A 22,042-nucleotide genomic window follows, 5' to 3' on the forward strand; every position below is an offset into this window, starting at 1 on the left:
CCAGGCCTTGACCAACATTGCTGTTCTGGGATCTGTAAGCAGAGGTTTTAATGAATCAGGAATCATCTAAAATCAACTGTTAAAACAGTTCAAACATCAAAGATCTATTTATAGTATACCAAGATCCTCTGATTCTACCAATATGGGAATGGGAGAAGAGGTTTTTCATTTTCCTGTTCTCTGACAATTCCATACATGTATATGATTCATTCTGGCAATTTTTACACATATCCCGTGTCTCTCTCTCTGTCTCTCTCTCCTCCTCTCCTCTCCTCTCCTCCTCCCTCCTCTCCTCCCTCCCCCCTCCTCCCACTCAGACCAAATCCCTTCTTAGATGAAAAGTTTATTTCGGTCTACTAATGGGATCCCTTTAAGCTAGACCCAGATCACACAGGATCAATTGTTCATTCTTCCAGGGCAAATGTTTACCAAGCACACCGACATGACTTGTGTCTGTAGCAGATAAACCAGAGCTTATCCCATACAGCCCAGCTAAGTCATACAGCATCCCGAGTCTCAGGCTGGGCTCCAAAATTCCCTACGTGGCCAAAGATGACTCTGAAATCCTGATCCTCCTGCCTCCACCTTCCAGAGCTGCCTATCTGTCAATGGCACTGATGGCGACAAATCAAAGGAGAAGTGGGAGGCACCAGAATGTCTCTCCAGCTTCTCAGGATTAGCACTAGATCACACCCTAGCTCACGTCACCCTGTCACTTAGTTCTCACGTGCAAAATCCTAAACCAAAGCAACAGTGAGCTGACCCAACTCAAGACTCCAAAATCGAAATAAACGCCAATCAAAACCACATGCCAGCAATCTGCGTTAGAATACCTTTATTGTTGGGAGCTAATTTTTGATTGTCACAGCTAGGGAGAGGCTACCGGTATCTTCTGCTAGAAGCTTACCATGTGTGCTAGTGATCTTTAGCTCTCCATTTAACACAGCCTATAATGGCCTAGCAAGAGTTTCATTCAAGTAACTGTCTCTCTCTGGGCTGGTTGTGAGGGACAGTTTGGATCTTTTAGTTGATACAGGAAGGCCCAGCCCACTGTGGTGGAACTATTCCCAGCAGGAGGTCCTGGGCTATACAATTAAGCTACTTAAGTATGAGAACAGGAGGGAGCCAGGGATGAGCCAGGAGTGACCCAGCAAGTGGTAACCCTCCATGGTCCCTGCGTCCAGGTTCCTGACTTGACTTCCCTCAGTGATAGTTTGGAAGTGTAACCAAATGAATCCTTTCCCGCCCAAAGCTGCTTTGGGTCAGAGTGCTGTACAACTTTGACAGAATAAAACTAAAACACTATGTAAGCAAAATCTTACTGAAATACAGCCTTTCTAACCTCAAACATCAATAGGACCAGGAAACCCTGTCTCAGTGGACCTCACCCCAGGATGGACTCAAATACCTCCAGCACATACACTCTAGTAAGTTCTAGAAACTCAGCTCCAAAGACCACCTAGACTGGTATGATAGCTTAGCGGGAGGAAAGCACGTTAAGACTCCTGTTTCACTGTTTGCTGATATGACGGGAAAGATGAATGGTTACTTCGCTGATGTTCATCTTGAAACGGGTTGGAATAAATAATTCTTATAGGTGCTTTGAGATGCAATGTCCTGTGATGACAAGCACTTGGCTGAAATTCCAACAGAAGACTGTGTTGTGTGTGTGTGTGTGTGTGTGTGTGTGTGTGTGTGTGTGTGTGTGTAAACACACTTGTGCATGTGGAGGAAGCTGGAGAAAACCCTCAACTGTCATTCCGCAAACACCATCCATCTTGTTTGTATTTGTTTAAGATAGGGTCTCCCACTGGTCTGGAGCTCACCAAGAGGGCTCAGTCAGCTGGCCAGTGAGTCCAGGGATATAGCTGTCTCTGCCTCCCCAGTGCTGGGTTTACAACTAGCACACTATGACTGGTGTGTGTGTGTGTGTGTGTGTGTGTGTGTGTGTGTGTGTGTGTGTGTGTGTGTGTATGTGGTTGTTGTTGTTGTTGTTTGAGACAGGGTTTCTTGTGTAACAAAACTGGATATCCTGGAACTTGCTTTGAAGACCAGGCTGGCTTCAAACTCACAGAGATCCGCCTGCCTCCCGAGTGTTGGGATTAAAGGTGTGTGCCACCACTGCCAGGCTCTCTCTTCTCTCTTCTCTCTCTCTCTCTCTCTCTCTCTCTCTCTCTCTCTCTCTCTCTCTCTCTCTCTTCCTCTCTCCCTCTCTCCCTCCCTCTCCCTCTCCCTCCCTCTCCTTCTTTCTTAACATGATTTCTGGGGACTGAATGCAGGTCCTCTGGTCTCTTGTAAGCTATCTCCCCAGTCCTGGGTTACTTTTATATTACACACACACACACACACACACACACACACACACACACACACACACTAAAAAGCTAAGACCAGATGTATTTTCTCTAGAATATGCAGGAAGCCTGCACTCTGAGCTTTTTATCAACACATAATAAAAACAACTAGTAAGATCACAAGTCTATAAATAACTAGCTCATATGTTTTTGTGCTGCCCACGGAAAAAGTTTGATAAACTGTGATTAGAGGAAATTACTGCTAAGTTGTTGTCCTTTCCCAAGGAGGGTATAACAAAGTACGTGTGGGATTAAAACTTTTAAGACAGCATCTACCACAGGTCACATCACACGCAACACCAATGTTCTGTGCTATTCTTTCCTCTCTGGCGGTAACTGATTTCTGAAACTGATAGACAACATAAGCCAAGCCAATGAGTCATATGACTTGTGTGGTTGGGCATCTAGTGTTTGTTGCTGGGCTCTCTCTCTCTCTCCTCTCCTCTCTCTCTCTCTCTCTCTCTCTCTCTCTCTCTCTCTCTCTCTCATGTCTGTGTACAGTGTTTATGTGTGCATGCACATGGAAGAAAGAGGTTGTCTTCCTCTTTTGCTCTCCTCATTGGTTTTTGAGACAGAGTCTCTTAGTGAGCCTGGAGCTCCTGATTGGGATAGGCTGGCTGGTTAACAAGCCTCCCCGGTGCTGAGATTGTAGGTACATGCTGCTCCTTCATGCCGGGCTTTTGTACATCGGTGCTGGGAAATCAAGCTCAGGTCCTTGTGGTTACACGGCAAGCACTTTACCAACTGAACCATCCCTCCAAGACTGCTGCGACAAAGCTCGGAGAAACAAAATAAAAGCAATCTGATCCTAGAATCACCAGGGCTCCTCAGCTATCGTTGTCGTCTCTTCACAGACACACACCCCACAGAACCAGGCTTCGGTGGAACATGTGATTTCCTGTGCCTATACTCCAGCTGCCCAAACATAGCCTCCAGCAGCATGTGTTCTAATCATCACATGAATGCTATATCCTGCGGGCATGTCCGTGACTGGGCCATAAAGTAGAATGTCAGCTCTTCTACACCACCACAGCCTACTGAAGTCTGGGTTTCATGGCTCAGTTTTCCATCTGATGACTAACAAGAGCTCACCCTCTTAGGAACCCAGGTCATTCTGGATCCTCAGTGACCACAGGGCATCCTGGGATGGAGAAATCCCCAAGACAGTGCAACCCCAAGTCCATCTGCAATGTATATATTTTATTCGTATTTTTATGTCCAGTTTTGCACCATCAGGGTCAGACGAGATGGCTCAGAGAGTAAAGGCACTTGTCACCAAGCCTGATGACCTGAGTTCCATCTCTGGGGCCCACATGGTAGAAGGAGAATTTATAGCAGACTATACAGGGTCCAGTCCCTCGATAATCCTCTCCTAGGGTCCAGGAAGAATCTACAACCAGATGAATATCTAATATTTGATGATATTAAATGAATCTAAGTACACAAAACTCTTTAGTCCATACACTTTACTTTTCTGAGTCAGTTCTCTATCTACAGGACATCTTTTCTGCTCTCATACTCAGCTCCTCTCTGTCCCTTCTCTTCCTGTCCTCTCATAGTCCTAACTGAGCTCTCATGCTCTCGATCTCATCTTCGTCCTCAGTTCCTCCATTCATGCCCATTCCTACTCTCCTGACCTAACTCAGCCCACCTACTATCTGCAAAAACTCTGTCTTGGTCTTTTCTTCTCCCATCATATGACTCTGCCCTGAGGTAGGAATTCTGCCTCAACCTTCCACCTGGTATGCAAAAAAACCTTTTGTTCTGAGTCACCTGCTCTAGAATGCCATTTGGCCTGTGAGGGGAAGGGGGAATCTGAGCTACATTTGCACAAGAAGCAAAGCTGTGCATCTACACATCCACCTGTCTCCTAGGCTTAGGAGACAGGCATTGTCTCTGTAGAAGTGTTACCTAGTTCAGATCAGCAGTAGGTCTGAGAAACTATCTTTATTTGCCCTTATGGCCTAGGGCTTATGAGTGCACAAGAAATTGATAGCAGGAAACAGCTGATATATTAGAAGCCAAATAACATCAAATATTCCTTGATGTTTGACTTCTCCTCCAGAAGGATTCCTTGATCCTTCTAGGTATAGCTTTATCATATATAGCTGAATCTCTATTTTACATTCTTGCAGCCTGCAGCAAGAACTGACCTCCATTATGTGCTGTGCTGCATACACCCAGATACATGAATGGGCAGGCACACATCATCATCATCATGATGGAAAAATCTATCAGAATATACACTAAATGCTAATTATGGATACTGCGTGGAGCATAGTTTTATGTGACTTTTCCTCTTTTGTTTTTCTGTTTACACCTTCCATTTTTCTAGACTAAGCATAACTTTTACTAACAGGAAAAAAAAGATATATTTCACATACATACTTTTATATATCTAAAAATTATATATATATACACATATATATATTATATAGTATATTATACAACACACACACACACACACACACACACACAGTCTCATGTAACCCAGGTTAGTCACAAACTCCCTATGTTGTTGAGGTTTCAGGCATGTGTCACTATGGGCAGATCCAACCCAGAGGACCTACGCATGCTAGGAAAGCTAAGACCTCATGTGTCATTTTAAAAAGAATTCGAGGCACCTAAAAATGAGCAATGTGCATAAGAGTTCTTTCTGAGTGAGCAAAATTAAAGACAAGCAATCAAGTCCAGGAAATCAAACAGTAAAGCTACAGGGCAGTTGATTAGCTCAACACTGACCTTGATGGCATCCCAAACATCATCCCCCCCCACCAGTCCCCCTACACTGTATCTAATTACATTCTGTTTAAGGACAGATAATGAAAATGTTCGACTGCATTCCCTGAACGGACTCCTGTGAGCACAGTCTAGAAATATGTTGACAGAGCGGGGACTGGCTGAAAACACAATCCAGAGAGCTCGAGTGTGCAGACTGGCACTCCTGCAGAGCGGGTGTCGGTGTGGACAGGAGCTCACAGTCCCAGAAAGGGCACTGCATTACCTTTCTAAAAGAATAGCTGTGGGCTGGGGAGGTGGGTCGGTCGGAAGGATAGCTTGCTGAACAAGTGTAAAGACCTGAGTTCAGGTCCCCCAAATCCACAGAAAGCTAGCTACGGTAGCACTCATATATAATCCCAGCATGCCTATACAGAGATGGGCAGCAGAGACAAGGAAATCCCTCAGAAGTTCAGGAGGCAGTTAGCTTGGCATGCGGCCGCCAACAAGAGATTCTGCTGCAACCGAGGTAAAATGTAAGGACTCACACCTGAGATTATCCTCTGACCTCCGGCAGGTGCACATCCATAGTCACACGTATAAATACAAAGACGCAAATGACACACATACAAAAACAACTGTAATCACTGTCCATGAAAACCGAGAATCTTCAAACCATAACAAGCCCACAGGTGGGAATGTTGGGGGGGGGGTCCCTCGGAGCAACCCACCCCCATGCCACCACACTCACCATAAGCTGTCATGACACCAGCATATGGTCCATCCACCACGTTCCTGTTTTCTTCGGCCAGGGCTTTAATGTACCTTTTGCTGAGATCCAGGATCTGCTCCCGCAACATGGAGCTGCTCTCAGGCTGAGTTCGTTGCTGGATGGTGAAGTGGAGAAGCATCATCCCCCAGATGAAGCCAAAAGTCACCAGGAAAAAGCCCAGCTTCTGAGAGGACAACTTCCAGGGAGTAAAGAAAGCCATCTCTCTCTCTTTCTCTCTCTCTCTCTTGAGCGTGCCCCCCCTCCCTCGGCTCTCAACACGCAGAAGGTGAAGGCAAGTTCATGGTGCAGGCTGGGGCAGAGGGTGCGTGGCTCTCACTCCGGCTCCTGAGTCAGCTGATTTCCTTGCCTGACTTCCATGCTGCTGTGAAGGAGGAGGACAGTTAGCAATGTGGTCACCACCACAAAACACAACAAACAAAAAAAGACCAGCAACTGCACTGAGGTAGCTTCCTGTGGAGCTTAATGCGCTGATTCAGTACTTTAGGCTAAAATTGGGGATCCGTGAGCCCAGAAGAGAAATCTGGTAGAGCTACATAAAGCTGTACAAATACACTGGAGGAAGTGTGCATCTGAGTGTGTGGACACAGGTGTAGCGGGGCTGTTCCCCTTCTAGACCTAGTTCAAAACAGGAAGCTTGTTTTGCAAGGTACAGAGGAGATGGAAGGATGTGTCACCAGACGTCAGCAAAAACCCATGGGGGGGGGGGGCAGAGTCCTATGACCACTCCGTACTTGGTGCATGTGTAACTTGAGCTTAGAAAGTCAATTACACACGTGCTCGCAGCAAAGTTTGTGCATAGAGCTTGAGGGGTGTTCAAGAAAGTGGATGCATCCTCAGAGAGGGCTAAGGAGGAAAGGGGAGATGGTCCTCTGTTATTTAAGCACGGCTGGATCTCACTATCAGTGTTCCAGGGTAAATGACTCTGCCAGGTGCCACTCCCAAGCACTGGCAGAGAAAGACGCCAGAGGCACAGCAGGTGTCTTTGTGTTTTGGCTTTATGTTGGAGATGCCAGAGACCAAAGCCCGAGCGCATGCTCAGTACTGGTTCCATCAGCGAGCTTCACCCCAGCCCCTGGTCCCAGCTATCTGGAGCAAAAGCTGCACATCACAGGATGGCGTGCCTGCTGCACAGGAAGCCCAAAGGCACCTGGCTGGCTGGCAGCTTCTCTGCGGTTCTCACTTTCACTGCCGTCACGAGGCAAAACGAAAAGTTCAAGGGCAGAGTTTCGATGTGAAGGTGTTCAGTCTCCCCTCTGATAACAGCACAGACAGGGCTCTCTATTGGGGTTTCTGAGCAAGGAGGGCCTGAGGAGAGGCTGCAGACAGGCTGATGGGTAGGTATGCACAGGTAGGGTGCTCTTTAGCCAGAGTCATGGCGTCAAACATTTTGTCACAATGATAGAAAGCTGACATAGTGGAGCTCCATGTCTTGTTTAAGGAACCCTTTGGACAAATATCCAGACTCTCCTACTTCCATTGAGATATGTCCTAATAAATCTCTCAGTAGCTGAAACTATCATTAAGTGGAAATTGTATTTAATACTCTTTAAACCAGTCAAGCATCGCAGTTTAGCTTAGTCTTTTCAAATCAAACTCAGAACGTTTGTATTAGCCTACAGTTGAGCACAATCACCTAACATAAACCTGTTCTGTAATGATGTATCTCAAGTCATCTATTGAACACAACACTGAAAACACAATGGGTACATACATAGCTTCTCACACCACTCGGGAGTGCAAGTGTTCAGGTCACATGATCAGGAGTCAAGGGCTACCTACATGCACCTGCTCAGAGAAAGACACTGATCCGGCCTGGGGCTTTCCTCTGCTAGTATAATGCTTTCTAGCATGTGCAAGTAAAGTCCAGCTTCAATCTCCAGCACAGCATTTAGAGAGAGGTAGGAGGATCAGGAATTCAGGTTATCCTTGGTTACATAAGGAGTTCCAGGCTAGCCTGGATTACATGAGATCCTCCCTCAACAAGGAAGGAAGGAAGGAAGGAAGGAAGGAAGGAAGGAAGGAAGGAAGAAAGAGGGAAAGAGGAATTAAGAAAGACAAATAGGCAGACAACGACCACAGGGGAACAACAAAGTACCTGAAAGCCACATGTCCTTGTCTTGGGGGACACTGGCACTTCCAAGTGGTGGCCAGTGGAATGGCACCCCCCTTCCTTCCTTCTCTTTGTGGTTTGCAGGTACACACTGAGTACCTGCTGCTCCCAGCCCTGGGATCTGAATGTGAGCAAGATGGAGCTCCCACCCTCAGAAGGCTAATACTTTGAACGCCATCCCCCCAGTACAGGAAGCAGTACTTCCTTCTAGATAATCCACACTCATTATCACCTCAGATCTGAGGGGACTTTCCCAGGCCATGTTAGCAGGGTACCATACCCAAAAGGGGGCCTTCTGGTGATTTTCTTTGACTCTTCTAGGACAGATCTTGAACTGCTGACAAGATTAACTAGAAACTTTCAGACAGGAAGTTCCACTCCACTTCCTCAGTTAACCATAATGATGAGGTTGATGGAGGCTGGAACAGGGTTAAAGTCACAGCAAGGGCCAGAGCAAGGACTAGAGCAAAGACCAGGCCTTTGGTAGAAGGCCAGAGGTTTCTAACCCTTTGCCTTGGAAAGGTCAGAACAACCGTGTTTTCAGCTTTCTATGGCCCCATGTTGGATGCTAAAATGTAGCTGGTTGTTTTTTTACTCTCTGGGCTCTTTCAGCTCTTTGGGGGACCCACCACCCAGCTCCCAAATAAATACACATGGAGGCTCATTCTTACTTATGAATGCCCGGCCTTAGCTTGGCTTGTTTCTTACCAGCTTTTTTTAATCCGTCTGTCTTTTGCCTCTGGGCTTTTCCCTTTCTCTACTTCTGTCTACCTTTCTTTCTTACTCCATTGCTGGTTGTGTATCTGGCTGCCTGGCCCCTGATCTCCTCCTCCTTCTCTTGCTTCTAGATCTCTCCTCCCAGATATCTCCTTCTATTTATTCTCTCTGCCCACCAGCCCTGCCTATTTCTCTCTCCTGCCTCGCTATTGGCCGTTCAGTTCTTTATGAGACCATCAGGTGTTTTACACAGGCACAGTAACACAGCTTCACAGAGTTAAACAAATGCAACATAAACAAAAGTAACACACCTTAAAATTATATTTTACAACACTACCCAGATGGTACATTCTAGGGTTAAATGATGGCTAAGCCAGCTTAGGTGAAATTATTCCAGCTCAGTGAGAGGTTTATTTTCACTCTTAACTTGATGGGATATAGATTCACCTGGAAGGTGGGCCTCTGGCCATACCTGTGAAGGATTGTCTTGATTGATCAATGTGGGGAGATTCATCTTAATTGTGGGTGAAAGAATTCCCTGGGCTGGGATCCTGAACTGTATAAAACGGAGAAAATGAGCGAGTATTTATTGCTCTCTATTCCTGATTGTGGATGTGATGCAGCCAGCTGCATTAGGCTTCTGCCACTTCGATATCTCCACCATGACGGACTGTGAGCCAAGCTTTATTCACTGAATTGTATCACAGCAACAGGAAAGAATCAAAACACTCAGAGAGGTACACATTTGGAGTCCAGAGCCCATGAGGGGCTCATCATAAGCAACTATAGAATTTCCAGGAATGGCAGATTGTGAAATAACAGAAACTATCAGCACATACAGAGAATCACCTTAGAATTCACCTCCGTGATTCCCATTAGGAAGACAGAAGTTATGGCTTCAGAAGTCTCATTGAGAAGATACGCACATATCTCAGAGAAATAGGAGGATACTGACAAGCTTTAGGACAACATCCTTACTGAATGTTGGTCCCATGAAAGGACTTGATGATCAGCAAGTAACAGATACACAATGGAGAAAACTCAGACCGAAGGTGATCAGAAAGCAGGCATTCAAGCTAAGAACGTTTGCAGCAGGTCTGTTTACAGTAATAGGGAGATAGCTCAGTTAAGAATGGTACTTGCCTTGCAGTCATGAAGACCTGAGTTCTATATACCAAAACCCACATCAAAAACTGGGCATGGTGGTGAGCTTTGAATGCCAGTGCCAATGAAACTGTCAGATCCCTGAGACTTAGCCTACTTGGCAAGTGAGAGACCCTGTGTCTAAAAAGATGCTTGGTTGGCTCCAGAGAGACAATACTAGAGGCTGACTCTAGGTCTCTACATGTGTGTGCATGTGCACCTACAGACACATAAATATGCACAGCCTGCATATACACACAAGAAAAGGAAAACAAAACAAAACAGTCACCTTAAAGGCTAGTATCACCCATTTCCCTTCCTTCCCTTCCTTCCTTCCTTCCTTCCTTCCTTCCTTCCTTCCTTCCTTCCTTCCTCCCTCCCTCCTTCCCTCCCTTCCTACCCTTTCCTTCCTTCCTTCCTTCCCTTCCTACTCAAGACAGTAAAATCTTTGGCAAGGTCACATGTCAGTTCTAATAACAAAAGAAGAAAATCACATCAGTACATTCAATGTCTTTAATCATTGGGGAAAAGGGAAATATAAACCACAGAAGCAATAAGATGCCACTTTGCACCCATTAGGACAGCAATAGAAAATACAAATAGCAAATAAACTGTTTGCCTGCTTGCCTACCTTGACCAGATGTCCTCCCTATGCTAATTCCCTGCCAGGTTCCACCCTTCTGAATGCTTAAGGGAAGTTCCCTGTCTGTGTATCCTGAATATTGGGCGTAAACAGCTTAGATGCAAGATTGTAAACATCAGTACTGTAAACCTTCCCTCTTTCAATAAATGGCATTGGGCATTCTGCTGTGGTGAATGACTGGCTGTCTTTGTCTCAGTTTTTTCGATCCACAGCCCCTCGCTCGGACATGGTGAACGGGTGGTGGTAGCGTGGGCATTATTGCTGCAGGGAAGGAAAATGGTGCACCCTGTGGAAAACAGCCCAGCAGCTCCTCAAATGCCTACACAGGGAGTCGCAGGCATTCTCCGCTCACCAATTCCAGCTAGAAAAATGAAAACATGATGTCCCCATACATTTAAAAACAAAACAGCAGGGCGGTGGTGGTGCATGCCTTTAATCATGAGCCAGAGGCAGGCTGATCTCTGTGAGTTGAGGCCAGCCTGGTCTACAAAGCAAGTTCAGGACAGTCAGGTCTGTTACACAGAGAAATCCTGTCTTCAGGGTAAACATTTGTACCATAGGTGGTGAGTGCACACATTCTAACACTCAGGAGGAAGACGGGTCTCTTTCTGGGCCTCTCAGATCAGCATGGACTACAAAGCCAGTTCCAGGCCTGCCAGGGCTACATAGTGGAACTGTTAACATTCTGATCCGCCCCTTGAAATGCCACCCTTTGATGCCACCGTGCCTCCTGATGTAAAAGCCTCATTCTAAGGAAACATTCCTCTCCTTTCCTCTCACTTCTATTTTTCCCTCCCATGAGGTGTGCACCCTCAACCTCTCTCTTCTGTCTCTCTCTTTCCTATCTTTCTCTTCATCTCTCTATTATAATAAACTCTCCACATAGATGCAGTATCTGGGTTGTGAATTATTGGCCGGCATGGTGTGCATATGCCCAGCCCGCCACTGCATCTACCCAGCATGTTTCCCTGCATGCATGGGATACCCTCTGGGGTCCCCCCATGCATAATTCATAACAGAGACCCTATCTCAAAAAAACCATGAAGAAGAAAATCTTGTACACAAATGTTCACAGCTACATCCTTTACAACAGACCAAAATGAAAACAATACAAATGACCTGATCAACTGGCAAGCCAAACAGGAATAGTCCAACCATAGTATTTAGACAGATAAGGGAGAAATCAATGATGCTACATGTGTGACCCAAGAATGGTCTGCTGAGTGAGAAAGAAAAGGTTGCAAGAAACCATGTATTACATGGTCCTGGCGTGGACCACATGGTGACCATCGCTGCTTGACAGAGTTCCAGCATTTCAACATTGCTGACCACACTTCTCCAGCACCTTTGTACTTTCATTTTTAATGATTCTCAATATTAATGTCCTTCCCTTTGGGAGATTTTGTGCAGGCTTTGGTAAAGGATAAAAATATGTATAATGGTAGCCTGTCTAAACAAAGTAATTCTTTGAAAAAAAAAAAAAATCCCTGCTACCATGGAACCAGGAATTCCATTGTGCCCTCCAAGAACAGGAAAGTTAGAGATTTACTAGACACACTTGGTCCCAAGGATGAAATGCCCACAATTCAGATCCAGAGCCTGAGGCTTGATTAAGGGCAAGAGGTCAGTTGTACAGAGAAATCAGAATGGTATGGTATAATGGGAAAAGAGTAAGACACCAGGACCTTCCCTTTTGGGAGCCTATGAAGGGAACGGGCCCCTACAGTAAAACTAAGACACAAAGGGACACAATTAGGGAACAGCTCAGTGCCTGTCCCCTTGAGGAATGAAAATTGCCCTTAAATTGTAATATAGTGTCTGGTCCCTAGAAGTCCTTTTCAAGGTCAGGCATTTGGATAAGGGTCTTCATTCCTTCAGGGGCTTGAGGGAAGTTCCTTCTTGCTAGAGCACCCCTTCTTATCTCTGGCAAGAGGACTTGTTGCTCTTTTATTAACATAACTGGTGCCTGTTGTCAAAGTCAATGTTAGATTCCCAACCTCCGATCCAAGCCACACACCAGCTCACATGCCCCCTTTTCATCTGTTGAATCCTATAAGCAACTATACAGTATAAAAGGTGTAATCTGAGGCTGGAGAGGTGGCTCAGAGGTTAAGAGCCCTGACTGCTCTTCCGGAGGTCCTGGGTTCAATTCCCAGCAACCACATGGTGGCTCACAGCCATCTGTAGTGAGATCTGGTACCCTCTTCTGGCCTGCAGTCATACATGCTGTATACATAATAAATAAATCTTTAAAAAAAAAAAAAAAAAAGGTGTAATCCTTTCTCAATTAAAGGTTGCTGGCAGCCATACTGACCTACCCTCAGATCATGTCTGTCTCCTCTTTCTCTCCCAACCAACTCCACACAGCCTCTTTGGGGACCCGAACCTTGTGAGCCTAAGCAAGTCTCTGACACGGTCCCATTTACACAAAACTTCTAAAGTAGGCAGAGGCAGGAACATGCTAGTAGCTGTTTAGGGCTGAGTGAGTGGACAACGGTGTAGGAATGGCTGGAAGTGGCATCTTAAGTATGCAGGGTTCCTTGGGAGGACCTACCATATCTAAAATAGGTTGTGATGAGGCCGATGTGTCCTAATAAAAAATGCCTCCCCCTCCCCCCACAGGCTCATGTGTTTGAACACGCGGTCCTCAGCTGGTGGTGCCGTCTGAAAGGTTGTGAAACCTTTAGGGGATGGAGCCTTGCGGGAGAAGGTGGGTCACTGGAGGTGGGCCTTGAGGTTGTAGAGTCTGGATTTGTTCCCTCTCTGCTCTCAAATTTCTCTCCATTTTTGCATAAACAAAGTGACCAGCCACCTCGAATTCCTGGCACCCCGCCTTCCCTCCCAAGCCAGACTGGATCCCTTCTTAACCTGTGAGGCAACCTTTACCTCCGATGGTACTTCTTGCGAGGGGATTAGCCATAGGAAGTAACTCCTGCAGATAAATAACTGTGAAAACACTGATACAATGTTGGAGAATGGTAGCGTGTGTGAAGCATCTTTCAAAGGGGCAATGAGAAAGAAAGCCCCTCAAAAGCCGAAGGTGGGGATTGGGACTCTGTTTAGCAAACAGGCCTCTCGGGTCTGCAGCAGCCTCCTTCCGCCCTCCACCATCCAGAAAGACCACACTGTATCATTACAAAGGCTGGCCACAGGCTAGCGGCAGAACGTTCACAGAGCCACTGGCCTCCAGTTCCCCAGACACAGCCACTCTTACCCCTCAGTAGCAACCTCATAGGCTTTGCTCCGGGTAGCTCCTGGGCACACCTTAACTCGACGGATGCCACTCAGGTGAGGACTGTTCAGAAAACAGCCCAACCCACAGCAGTAGAACTACACAGATCCAGCAGGTCCTTCAAACAACTCTCCAGTGTCCTTTATCCGTCCCTGGCCCTAGAGAGGATGAATAAAGCTAGAGAGGCTCATTCATCCAGCAGTGAAGCCAGCGCCAACCCAGAGCCCCACCAGTCCCAGAGACAACATGGTACGATTTGCATGTGACTACCTGCTCTAACTCAGTTTCATACTCTGTCCAAACCATGTACTGAATCAGTTCCTATCTACCTTTAACCTTGGCTAAGAGACCCGGCTTTACCTTCACTCTCTCCAGTAACTTTCAGGATTTCCCAAACCATCTGTGCTTGCCTCTGTTCGCTTTGCAACCCACACCCACACCTCCAGCGTCTTGACTCAACCTCACCTCCTGCACAAATCCTCCCCGGCCCCAGAATAACAGAACCCATCCCCCCTGGATACAAAGGGCAATCCTGAGGAATTTACCTACAGGTCAGCAACACAGTCTGGCTTCAACTTTCCTCCAGGCTCTGTGAGGTCCCAAAAGGTAAAGAATCCTGGGGCTGGGGGGATGGCTCAGATGGCTTTGCATGCATGAGGACCTAAGTTCGATCTCCAGAACCCACAGTAAAAAGCCAGAAGTGTTGATTCTGGCACAGAAAAGTAGAGGTATATGGACCCCTGGAGCTCACTCCCTAGCCAGCCTAGCCAAATTGCTGAGCTCAGGGCAAGTGAGAGATGCCATCACGAAAAAATGAGGAAGCCAGGGAGACAGAAGGCCAAGCAGTAAAGCTGCTTGCTTTGCGATCATGTCAACCTGAACGTGATCCCCAGAACTCAGGAAAAGGTGGAAGGAGAGATCCGACTCTACAAAGTTACCCTCTGACCTCCATGTGTGTGTTGGGTAGTGTGTGCGAGTGTGTGCGCATGCACACACACAGTAATAATAACAGTTTACAATAAATAAGGGGGGCGGAACCTAAGGAACAACATCAAAGGCTGACCTCTGGCTTCCAAATACACACACACACACACACACACACACACACACACCATATATAAAACGTAGGAACAGAACAGAGAAGCGAGGGAGCCATCTATGGACCCTGTGAGTTATCACTGTCACATGAGGGTGGCCACAGGGAGACGTCAGCAGAGATGGTGATAAGGCCCTAAAACACTTGGGAATCTTTGATTCATAGCTTTGTTCTGCCTATGGCAAAAATGCAGAACATTCTAGAACCAAAGAGCACTTTAAAAGTGGCATGACTAAGGATGAGCCTAGAGAACCAAACTACTGGCTTTCATGCCGTGCTCCATAGGATTTCCCAAAGGTTCCAGACAGTCCACAGATGCTTCAGATTTAGTTTAACGTAGGCTTTCAGGGCTAGTCAGATGGCCCAGTGGGTACAGGTGCTTGTCTCCAAGGCTGATAACCTGAATTTGGTTGCCAGGACCCATAGAGTACAATAAGAGAACCAACTCCAGCAAGCTCTCCTCTGACTGCCACATACACCCCAAAACACAAATAAATAAATGTAACTTAAAAATCAAATACAATGTTTTCAAAGATCCTGACCACACCTCCCTGTCTCCTCTGCCTAGCCGTTCGCATGGTGGGTCTCCACATACAGAGGGGAGGAACAGAGAAAGGAAGCTTTGGAGTGAACATCCCGTCTCTCCAACATGGCCTCCTGGGTCCACATCTTGCCGGGAAGTGGACAGGAGAGAGAGGACAAGGGTGGGCAGGAAGCTGCGACGACCTTGTCAGCTATGACTGCCCCGTGTTCTGTGAGTCCCACTCACAAGAACCATAAATTACTCACACTTGACAGAGCTTCCCACCCACGGTGTGAAACCACAGCAACCCGAAGAAGAATTCTGCAAACATTTCCCAAACTTCTGACACAGCAGGAGACCTTGTCACCTACAAAGTTTACACCCAAGAACCTAACACACAACCAAGCTACAAAAGCAAATGGGAAAGGGCAAAAAAAAAATGTTTTAAGTAAGTTTACAGTTTTGGCCTGGTGGTGCACGCCTTTAATCTCAGCACTCCCAGAGGGAGAGGCAAGAAGAGCTCTGTGAGTTCGAGGCCAGCCTGGTCTACATAGTGAGCTCTGTGACAGCTTGGGCTGTTACACAGAGAAACCCTGTCTCAAAACACCATGAAGGAAGGAAGGGAGGGAGGGAGGGAGGGAGGGAGAGGGAGGGAGGGAGGGAGGGAGGGAGGGAGGGAGGGAGAATGCACACGAATGTCAAAGCCCAAATGTCTCCAGAGTAAAGAAAACCATCATAAAAAGAATTACAATCATCTTAACTATAGGAAGCAATAGTATCAAGGGAAAAGCCATTAATGAATGATTGTTCAATGACCAGGCATCCTACAGGAGGACCCTCCTGCCTTATCCAGAGAGAAGCCAGGCTAGGTGCTGGCCCACACCAAGAGTGTTCTGTCTGTAGAAAAAGGATAGCCCTCCATCCAAAAAACTAGACTAGATTAAGATCACCAGGTTAAAAATCTAGCTGATGTGAGAGAAAATATGTGCATGCGCGCACGCGCGCGCACACACACACACACACACACACACACCCCTGACATGGCCATCAGAGGGTTATCACACTTAGACCTCAGAATGGCTTCACCATCTCTGAAGGAGGACACAGTCATCCACATGCCGCACACAGCACCAGCAGTCTCGGGCCTCCGACACCCCAGGGATGAATTGTCATCTTTGGAGAAGAACCAAGCAATCGTACGCCAGTTGCTAAGTTCACTTGTTCTGTAATTCATAAAGTCAAGGTCAAGTCTCCCAGACAAGTCTTGGGTCAACCTAGCTGGCATCCCAAACCCTCGGGACACACAAACGATGAATTAGCTCGAGTACTCAGAGCCTGCCCGTCAACCCCTACCCCTCTTAAAGACTCACCTGGCTGCTTTCTAAAAGGTAGAGGGTTCAAATATGCCAAAGACACTGATTCAGTTCATCTGGGGTGTGGCCCAAACTGAGGCATTTCAAATAGAATCTCCCTAGGAGATTCTAATATACAGGCAGAATAATGAGAATTATTAAATGTTCCTTTTATCATCCCTATTGATCCTATCTAATGAGATAGAAAATGGGACCTATTTCAATATTTTAAGAGGCAGTTTCTCTGCTCCCTGGAAGGGTATGCCTACTGGCTTATAGGATAATCTGTCTCCAGATTATCCCATTATCCAGACTGGCTGGTTATCTCCTTAGAGAAGCAGAAGTTGGGGACCCTGGAGATTGCTCAGTCAATAAGTGCTTGCTTATTGGACCAAGTTTGATTCCTCGTACCTACAGTAAAAGCCAGGTATAGTAGTGAGGACTTGGAGAAGGTGGCGGATAACTGAGAAGACAACTGAGGTCAGTGCTTAACCTCCACTTGCATGCATGCGCGCGCGCACACACACAGACACACACAGACACACACACACACACGAATTTTGGCCCAAGATATAACCTGGATATAAATCTCCCAACTCTTAATTCTGATAATATGAATAACCCCCAGGTTCAATACGCCTCATGTGTTCTTTACACATGTCAATACTAGCCATGGTGGAGAGGGAGCTTCGAGCTCGTGGTGGTGTTTTATAACCTCGGAAGCACTCTCTTTAGAACTGACTGGTAACCACAAATACTTGCGCAGTTGATTTCTAAAGTAGAACAGCCATCAAGCCTTCAGCGAGCACAATTGCCAGGTGTCTAAATATTGCAGAAGAGGATGTCCACCAACACTTGAAGCTGCTGAAAATGCTTGAATATCTGTCTTTTCCAAGGCCCATGAACGCATCTTCATGACCACTAATACCCTTTCAAAATTTTGCTGGAGGCAACTGTACTGGAGAGAGCCACCAGGGATTCACAATGCATGAATTCTTCCATACAGCTTCACCTGACCCCTTGTGACAGATGAGCTTCTGCCTCAGGAATTCACTCACTCCTTTCCACATACAAGTGACTACACATCAACATCCCCCAGCAACGTGATTACGTTTCTCTTAGTTTCTAGTCACATAGGACAGGGGATTAAAATCGTAATAAATACAACACGTTAAAGCTTGTGAAGCTCACCCATTTTTTTGCACATGTTGGTTGTAGATGTGTCATGTATGGTGGGTGTGCATGCACACATGAGTGTAGAGGCGTGAGGTGAACCAGCTGCCATCTTCAATTGCTTTCCCCCTTCATTTTGGAGACAGGGTCGTTCACTGAACCTTGAGCTTGCTGATTCTCCTATACAGAGTGGAGGGCAAGCCCCAAGGATTCTCCTGTCTCTGCGCTTCCCAGCACTGGAATTACAGGCTGCCTGGGTTTTTATACAGATGCTAAGGATCTGAATTCAGGCCTTCATGCTTGGGTACCAAACACTTTACTAACAGAGCAGTCTCCCTATCCCTGTTTCATTCACCTTGACAGCCTATCTGCTAATGTTCCAAGTGATTAATGGCAAGTCAATTTGCTCATTTAATGCACAACATCCAGTATTTAACTGTGTAAGGAAAGGTAAGCTCTGTCCACAAAGTCAGCTCCAAGAATATGTGCTCATTAAAATGCATTCAGTGTGGAGACCAAAGGCAGATTTGAAGCCAGACTCTGATTACTGGTCCTAAAGTCAAAACTATGCAAGAAACTGCCCAATGTTTGGGTTTCACGTACCTGGATTTCAAAACAAATCAAGTGGTTTATAAAAGGAAGGCTCTACCGGACTTACTGTCATGCAGGACATATAATCAATTTCCCAGGAAGAAAGGAGGATGACCAGTCTCTTGCCTTGTTAGGAGGCTTCTAGGGGAGGACTTTATCTCAGGGCAGGAAGACTGCTAGACAGATACTCCGTTGCAGTTCTCTTGTTGGAAGTGAGCAAGGGTGTCTGTACCTCAGTGCCAGACTATCTGTGACTGCCTAGGCATCACTTAGGTCAGCTAAGGTCAGAAGTCCACATCCAAGTCACATCTTCCAATTCTGATCTATAACAGCAAAACTGTGGTGTGTTTTCATATTTATTTATTTGATGCTGAAGACTGACCTGGGATTATTATACATTATCGTGTACTTTGAGGGTATATGTGTGTTCATGGGGGTGTGAGCATGTGTCTGCAAGAACGTGTGGAAGGCTAGTGGCCAACCTTGGCTGTCACTCCTCAGGCACACAGACATTTGTTTATTTTATTTAGTTAGACAAGTTTCTCATTGGCCTTGAACTCAACATGCAGGAGAGACCGGCCAGAAAAGTCCTAGGGATCCGCCTGTTTCTCCCCTTCTCCTCACCAGCACTGGAACGAAAGGCACTTGCTACAGTGCCTGGCTTTTTAAGCAAGATTTAAGGCTCCTTTGCATGTTACCAATGAAACTATCAAACTAACTCCGTATTGTATTTTAATCTTCATCTAGATGCTTCCACTACCTTTAGTTCAGAACCCAGAAGGGAGGGTAAGATTAATTCACACAGCCAACTCTCTTTTGTGTGTTTTAATTTTTGTTGTTGTTGTTGTTGTTGTTTGTTTGTTTGTTTTGATTCCAAATGCCAGGAGCAGACAGGTGGGCCCCCACTCTGCTGTTTGAAACACTTCTGTAAAAGTAACTCACTCCAAGTGTGAAGCTTTTAATTCTGATAAATGAAGGGACAAAACAATCAGATAATCACACGTTCTCTTTCTAAATATGGTTTCTTTAAAAATGTTACAATGTGTGTGCGTGCATGCATGCATGTGTGTGTGTGTGTGTGGTGTGTGTGTGTCCATGTGATAATGTAACTGTTTGCTAAATGGAGGATAATCTCAAGAGAAACTGGCAGAGCCCTCCATCATTTCTACTTTGACCCGTTTCCCTGATGCAGCATCCTGCCTTTAACCACCAGGCCATTAAGAATAGAAATGGTTTTCATTAGCATACAACACACAACCTTCAGAAACCTCCTGGGCTCTTAGTGCCTAGTCCACGTCTGAATAGCATGTGCTGTCTAGCTCTTTGGTCGATGCTGTTCTTTCAGGCTCTTCCTGCACAGAGGGTGATGGGTGATCATATATGTAAATATGTATTGTATTTAATGTCCTTAAAAAACAGAAGTGATAGGGGCTGTGTGTAAAGCTCTGTTGCTAATTAAGAGCACTTGCCAGGCATCCACAAGGTCCTGCATTCAGTCCAGGGCATCACAGAAACTGGGTTTGGTGGTACACACCTAGACTCCCAGAATGTGGAGGCAAAGGCTGGATGATCAGCAGCTCAAGGCCATATTCAGGCTACAAAAGGCAGTTCCAGGCTAACCTGAACTACACCCTGTCTTAATGAACAAACCATTGAATAAAAAGAGCTAGTGGGATGCCTCAGTGGTTCAAGGCACTTGCTCCCGAGCCTGACAACCGGAGCTTGATCCCGGAGATCCACATAGCAGGAGAGAAGTGACTCCTGCAAGTTGTCCTATTGAGTACACACACAATCATGTGCACACACAAGCGCGCGCACACACACACACACACACACACACACACACACACACATCAAAATAAAATAAAGAAATTCAAAGAAACAATATGGTAAACAATAAAAATGTTAAAAGCTACCTCACTGCCATTCAGAAAGCAAACTCAGGGTACCCCCAAAAAAACATCCCTGGGTAAGAACACTCAGACATGACCACTGCTCTGAATGTTACACATCCCAGGAAGGGACCCACCCCTGCCTCGTATATCTAGGCTCAGTGTTTGGAAAGCTAGTGGTGCTATTTGGGAAGTCTGTGGAAGGGAGGAAGAATTTCTCTGGAGGAAATCTATCACTGGACTTGAGCCTTGAGGTTTTATAACCCCACCCTACTTCCTGCGCACACTCTGGGTTACAATGTGACCAAACACCTTATTCTGGTTGAGGCGCCTTCCCACCAGGATAAACTGTATCCCTCCCAGAATGTAAGGGTAAATAAACCTATTCCAAGTTTCTTCTGGTCAACGGTTCTGGTTATAGTGATGAGAAAAATAATTAACGCCTCGAACCATCCCTTTGTATACAGCAGAAACGGATGGTGACTTGGCCACTTTTTTTCTCGACTTCTCATTGAGAACATTAGGTTTTGATTTGCTAGCTACTTGGAATTTCTAACAATCAAGGATGATGATATGTACAGCCTAGAATGGGATCCTGGCAGGAGGGAGCCAGGCAGCGGGCAGCAAAGACATGGTTGATTTATAAAGAGGCAATTACAGGTGGATGAAGTCATAGTACCAACAGAAAACCACCAAAGTTAATTTCAACTCTTCTCTCTCCTTTTTCTCCCTTCCTTCAAACTAAATCTGTGTCACTCACCCCTTAAGACCACTAGATTTATAACCCAATTCAAACAACTTTAATAATCACCCATGCAGGGGGGGAAATGGCCATAATCATTACTAGAATGATTTACATGTCTCTGCCGGCATAGTAGGATCTGAGGGGAGTTTATTAATACCTTAGTACACGTGCCATGAATAGGCCATTTGGGTGTTTGCTTTAGAAGCATGGCCTGATTTGGTCTGTGAGTTCAATTAGCATTGAACTTCTTTTGTGACACCCTCCATCAATCAGGTCAGATTAGCTGCTATCTCAATTCATTTCTTCCTGGGCAGCTCTCTCATTCAAAACTGGCACACAACACCAAATCGAGATACTGGTTTCATGGCTCTAAGTGCGCATCGGGTCACCTTGGGTGATGTTGTAGATACAATAATAGCTTTCATTCCTTTCCAAGTTTACCAACCTCTTAGTCTAGAGCAGTGGTTCTCAACCTTCCTAACGCTATGACCCTTTAATACAGTTCCTCATGTTGTAGTGACTCCTAACCATAAAATTATTTCCATTGCTACTTCGTAACTGTAACGCCCTACTGTTATGAATCATAACGCAAATATCTGTGTTTTCTCATGATCTTTCTTAGGTGACCCTTGTGAAAGGGTCATGGTCCACAGGTTGAGAAACACTGATCTGGAGCAAGGTAAGCAAGGCGGCCTTGATCATAACAAGAGAATCTAAGATTGGGAGCTATTAAGATACCCACCTTAGCTGTCAAGAGGCTCCCTTCTAGACAGATCACATTGTCCCTTGTTGGACACAGCCTCCTTCTCTTCCTTCTTAGATCCTCTCCCACCACGCCCTCTCATTCAGTAACCTGGGTCTGGTTAGTGAATCGCTAAGAGTAAAGACAACCTGGGATGGCCAGACTCCTGAACTTTCCAGAAAAGACCAGAAAACTCAGGGCTGAAGAGGCGGCTCCAC

General features: G+C 46.0%; 1 protein-coding gene across 2 annotated transcripts in view; it reads right to left on the minus strand.

The window, feature by feature from the left end:
- Positions 1–22,042, minus strand: part of Mgat5 (alpha-1,6-mannosylglycoprotein 6-beta-N-acetylglucosaminyltransferase) — a 289,240-nt gene that overhangs the window by 186,302 nt on the left and 80,896 nt on the right. The window contains exon 3 of one of the 2 annotated variants that reach the window (XM_028874926.2): positions 5,824–6,223. In XM_028874926.2, coding sequence (XP_028730759.1) covers positions 5,824–6,064 — 241 coding nt within the window. In that variant the 5' untranslated portion in view covers positions 6,065–6,223. Of the gene's footprint in view, positions 1–5,823; positions 6,227–22,042 lie in introns of both variants that reach the window. The other variant, XM_028874925.2, reaches the window with a different exon arrangement.

This window comes from Peromyscus leucopus, chromosome 15 (genome assembly GCF_004664715.2).
Source record: "Peromyscus leucopus breed LL Stock chromosome 15, UCI_PerLeu_2.1, whole genome shotgun sequence".
NCBI lineage: Eukaryota > Metazoa > Chordata > Mammalia > Rodentia > Cricetidae > Peromyscus > Peromyscus leucopus.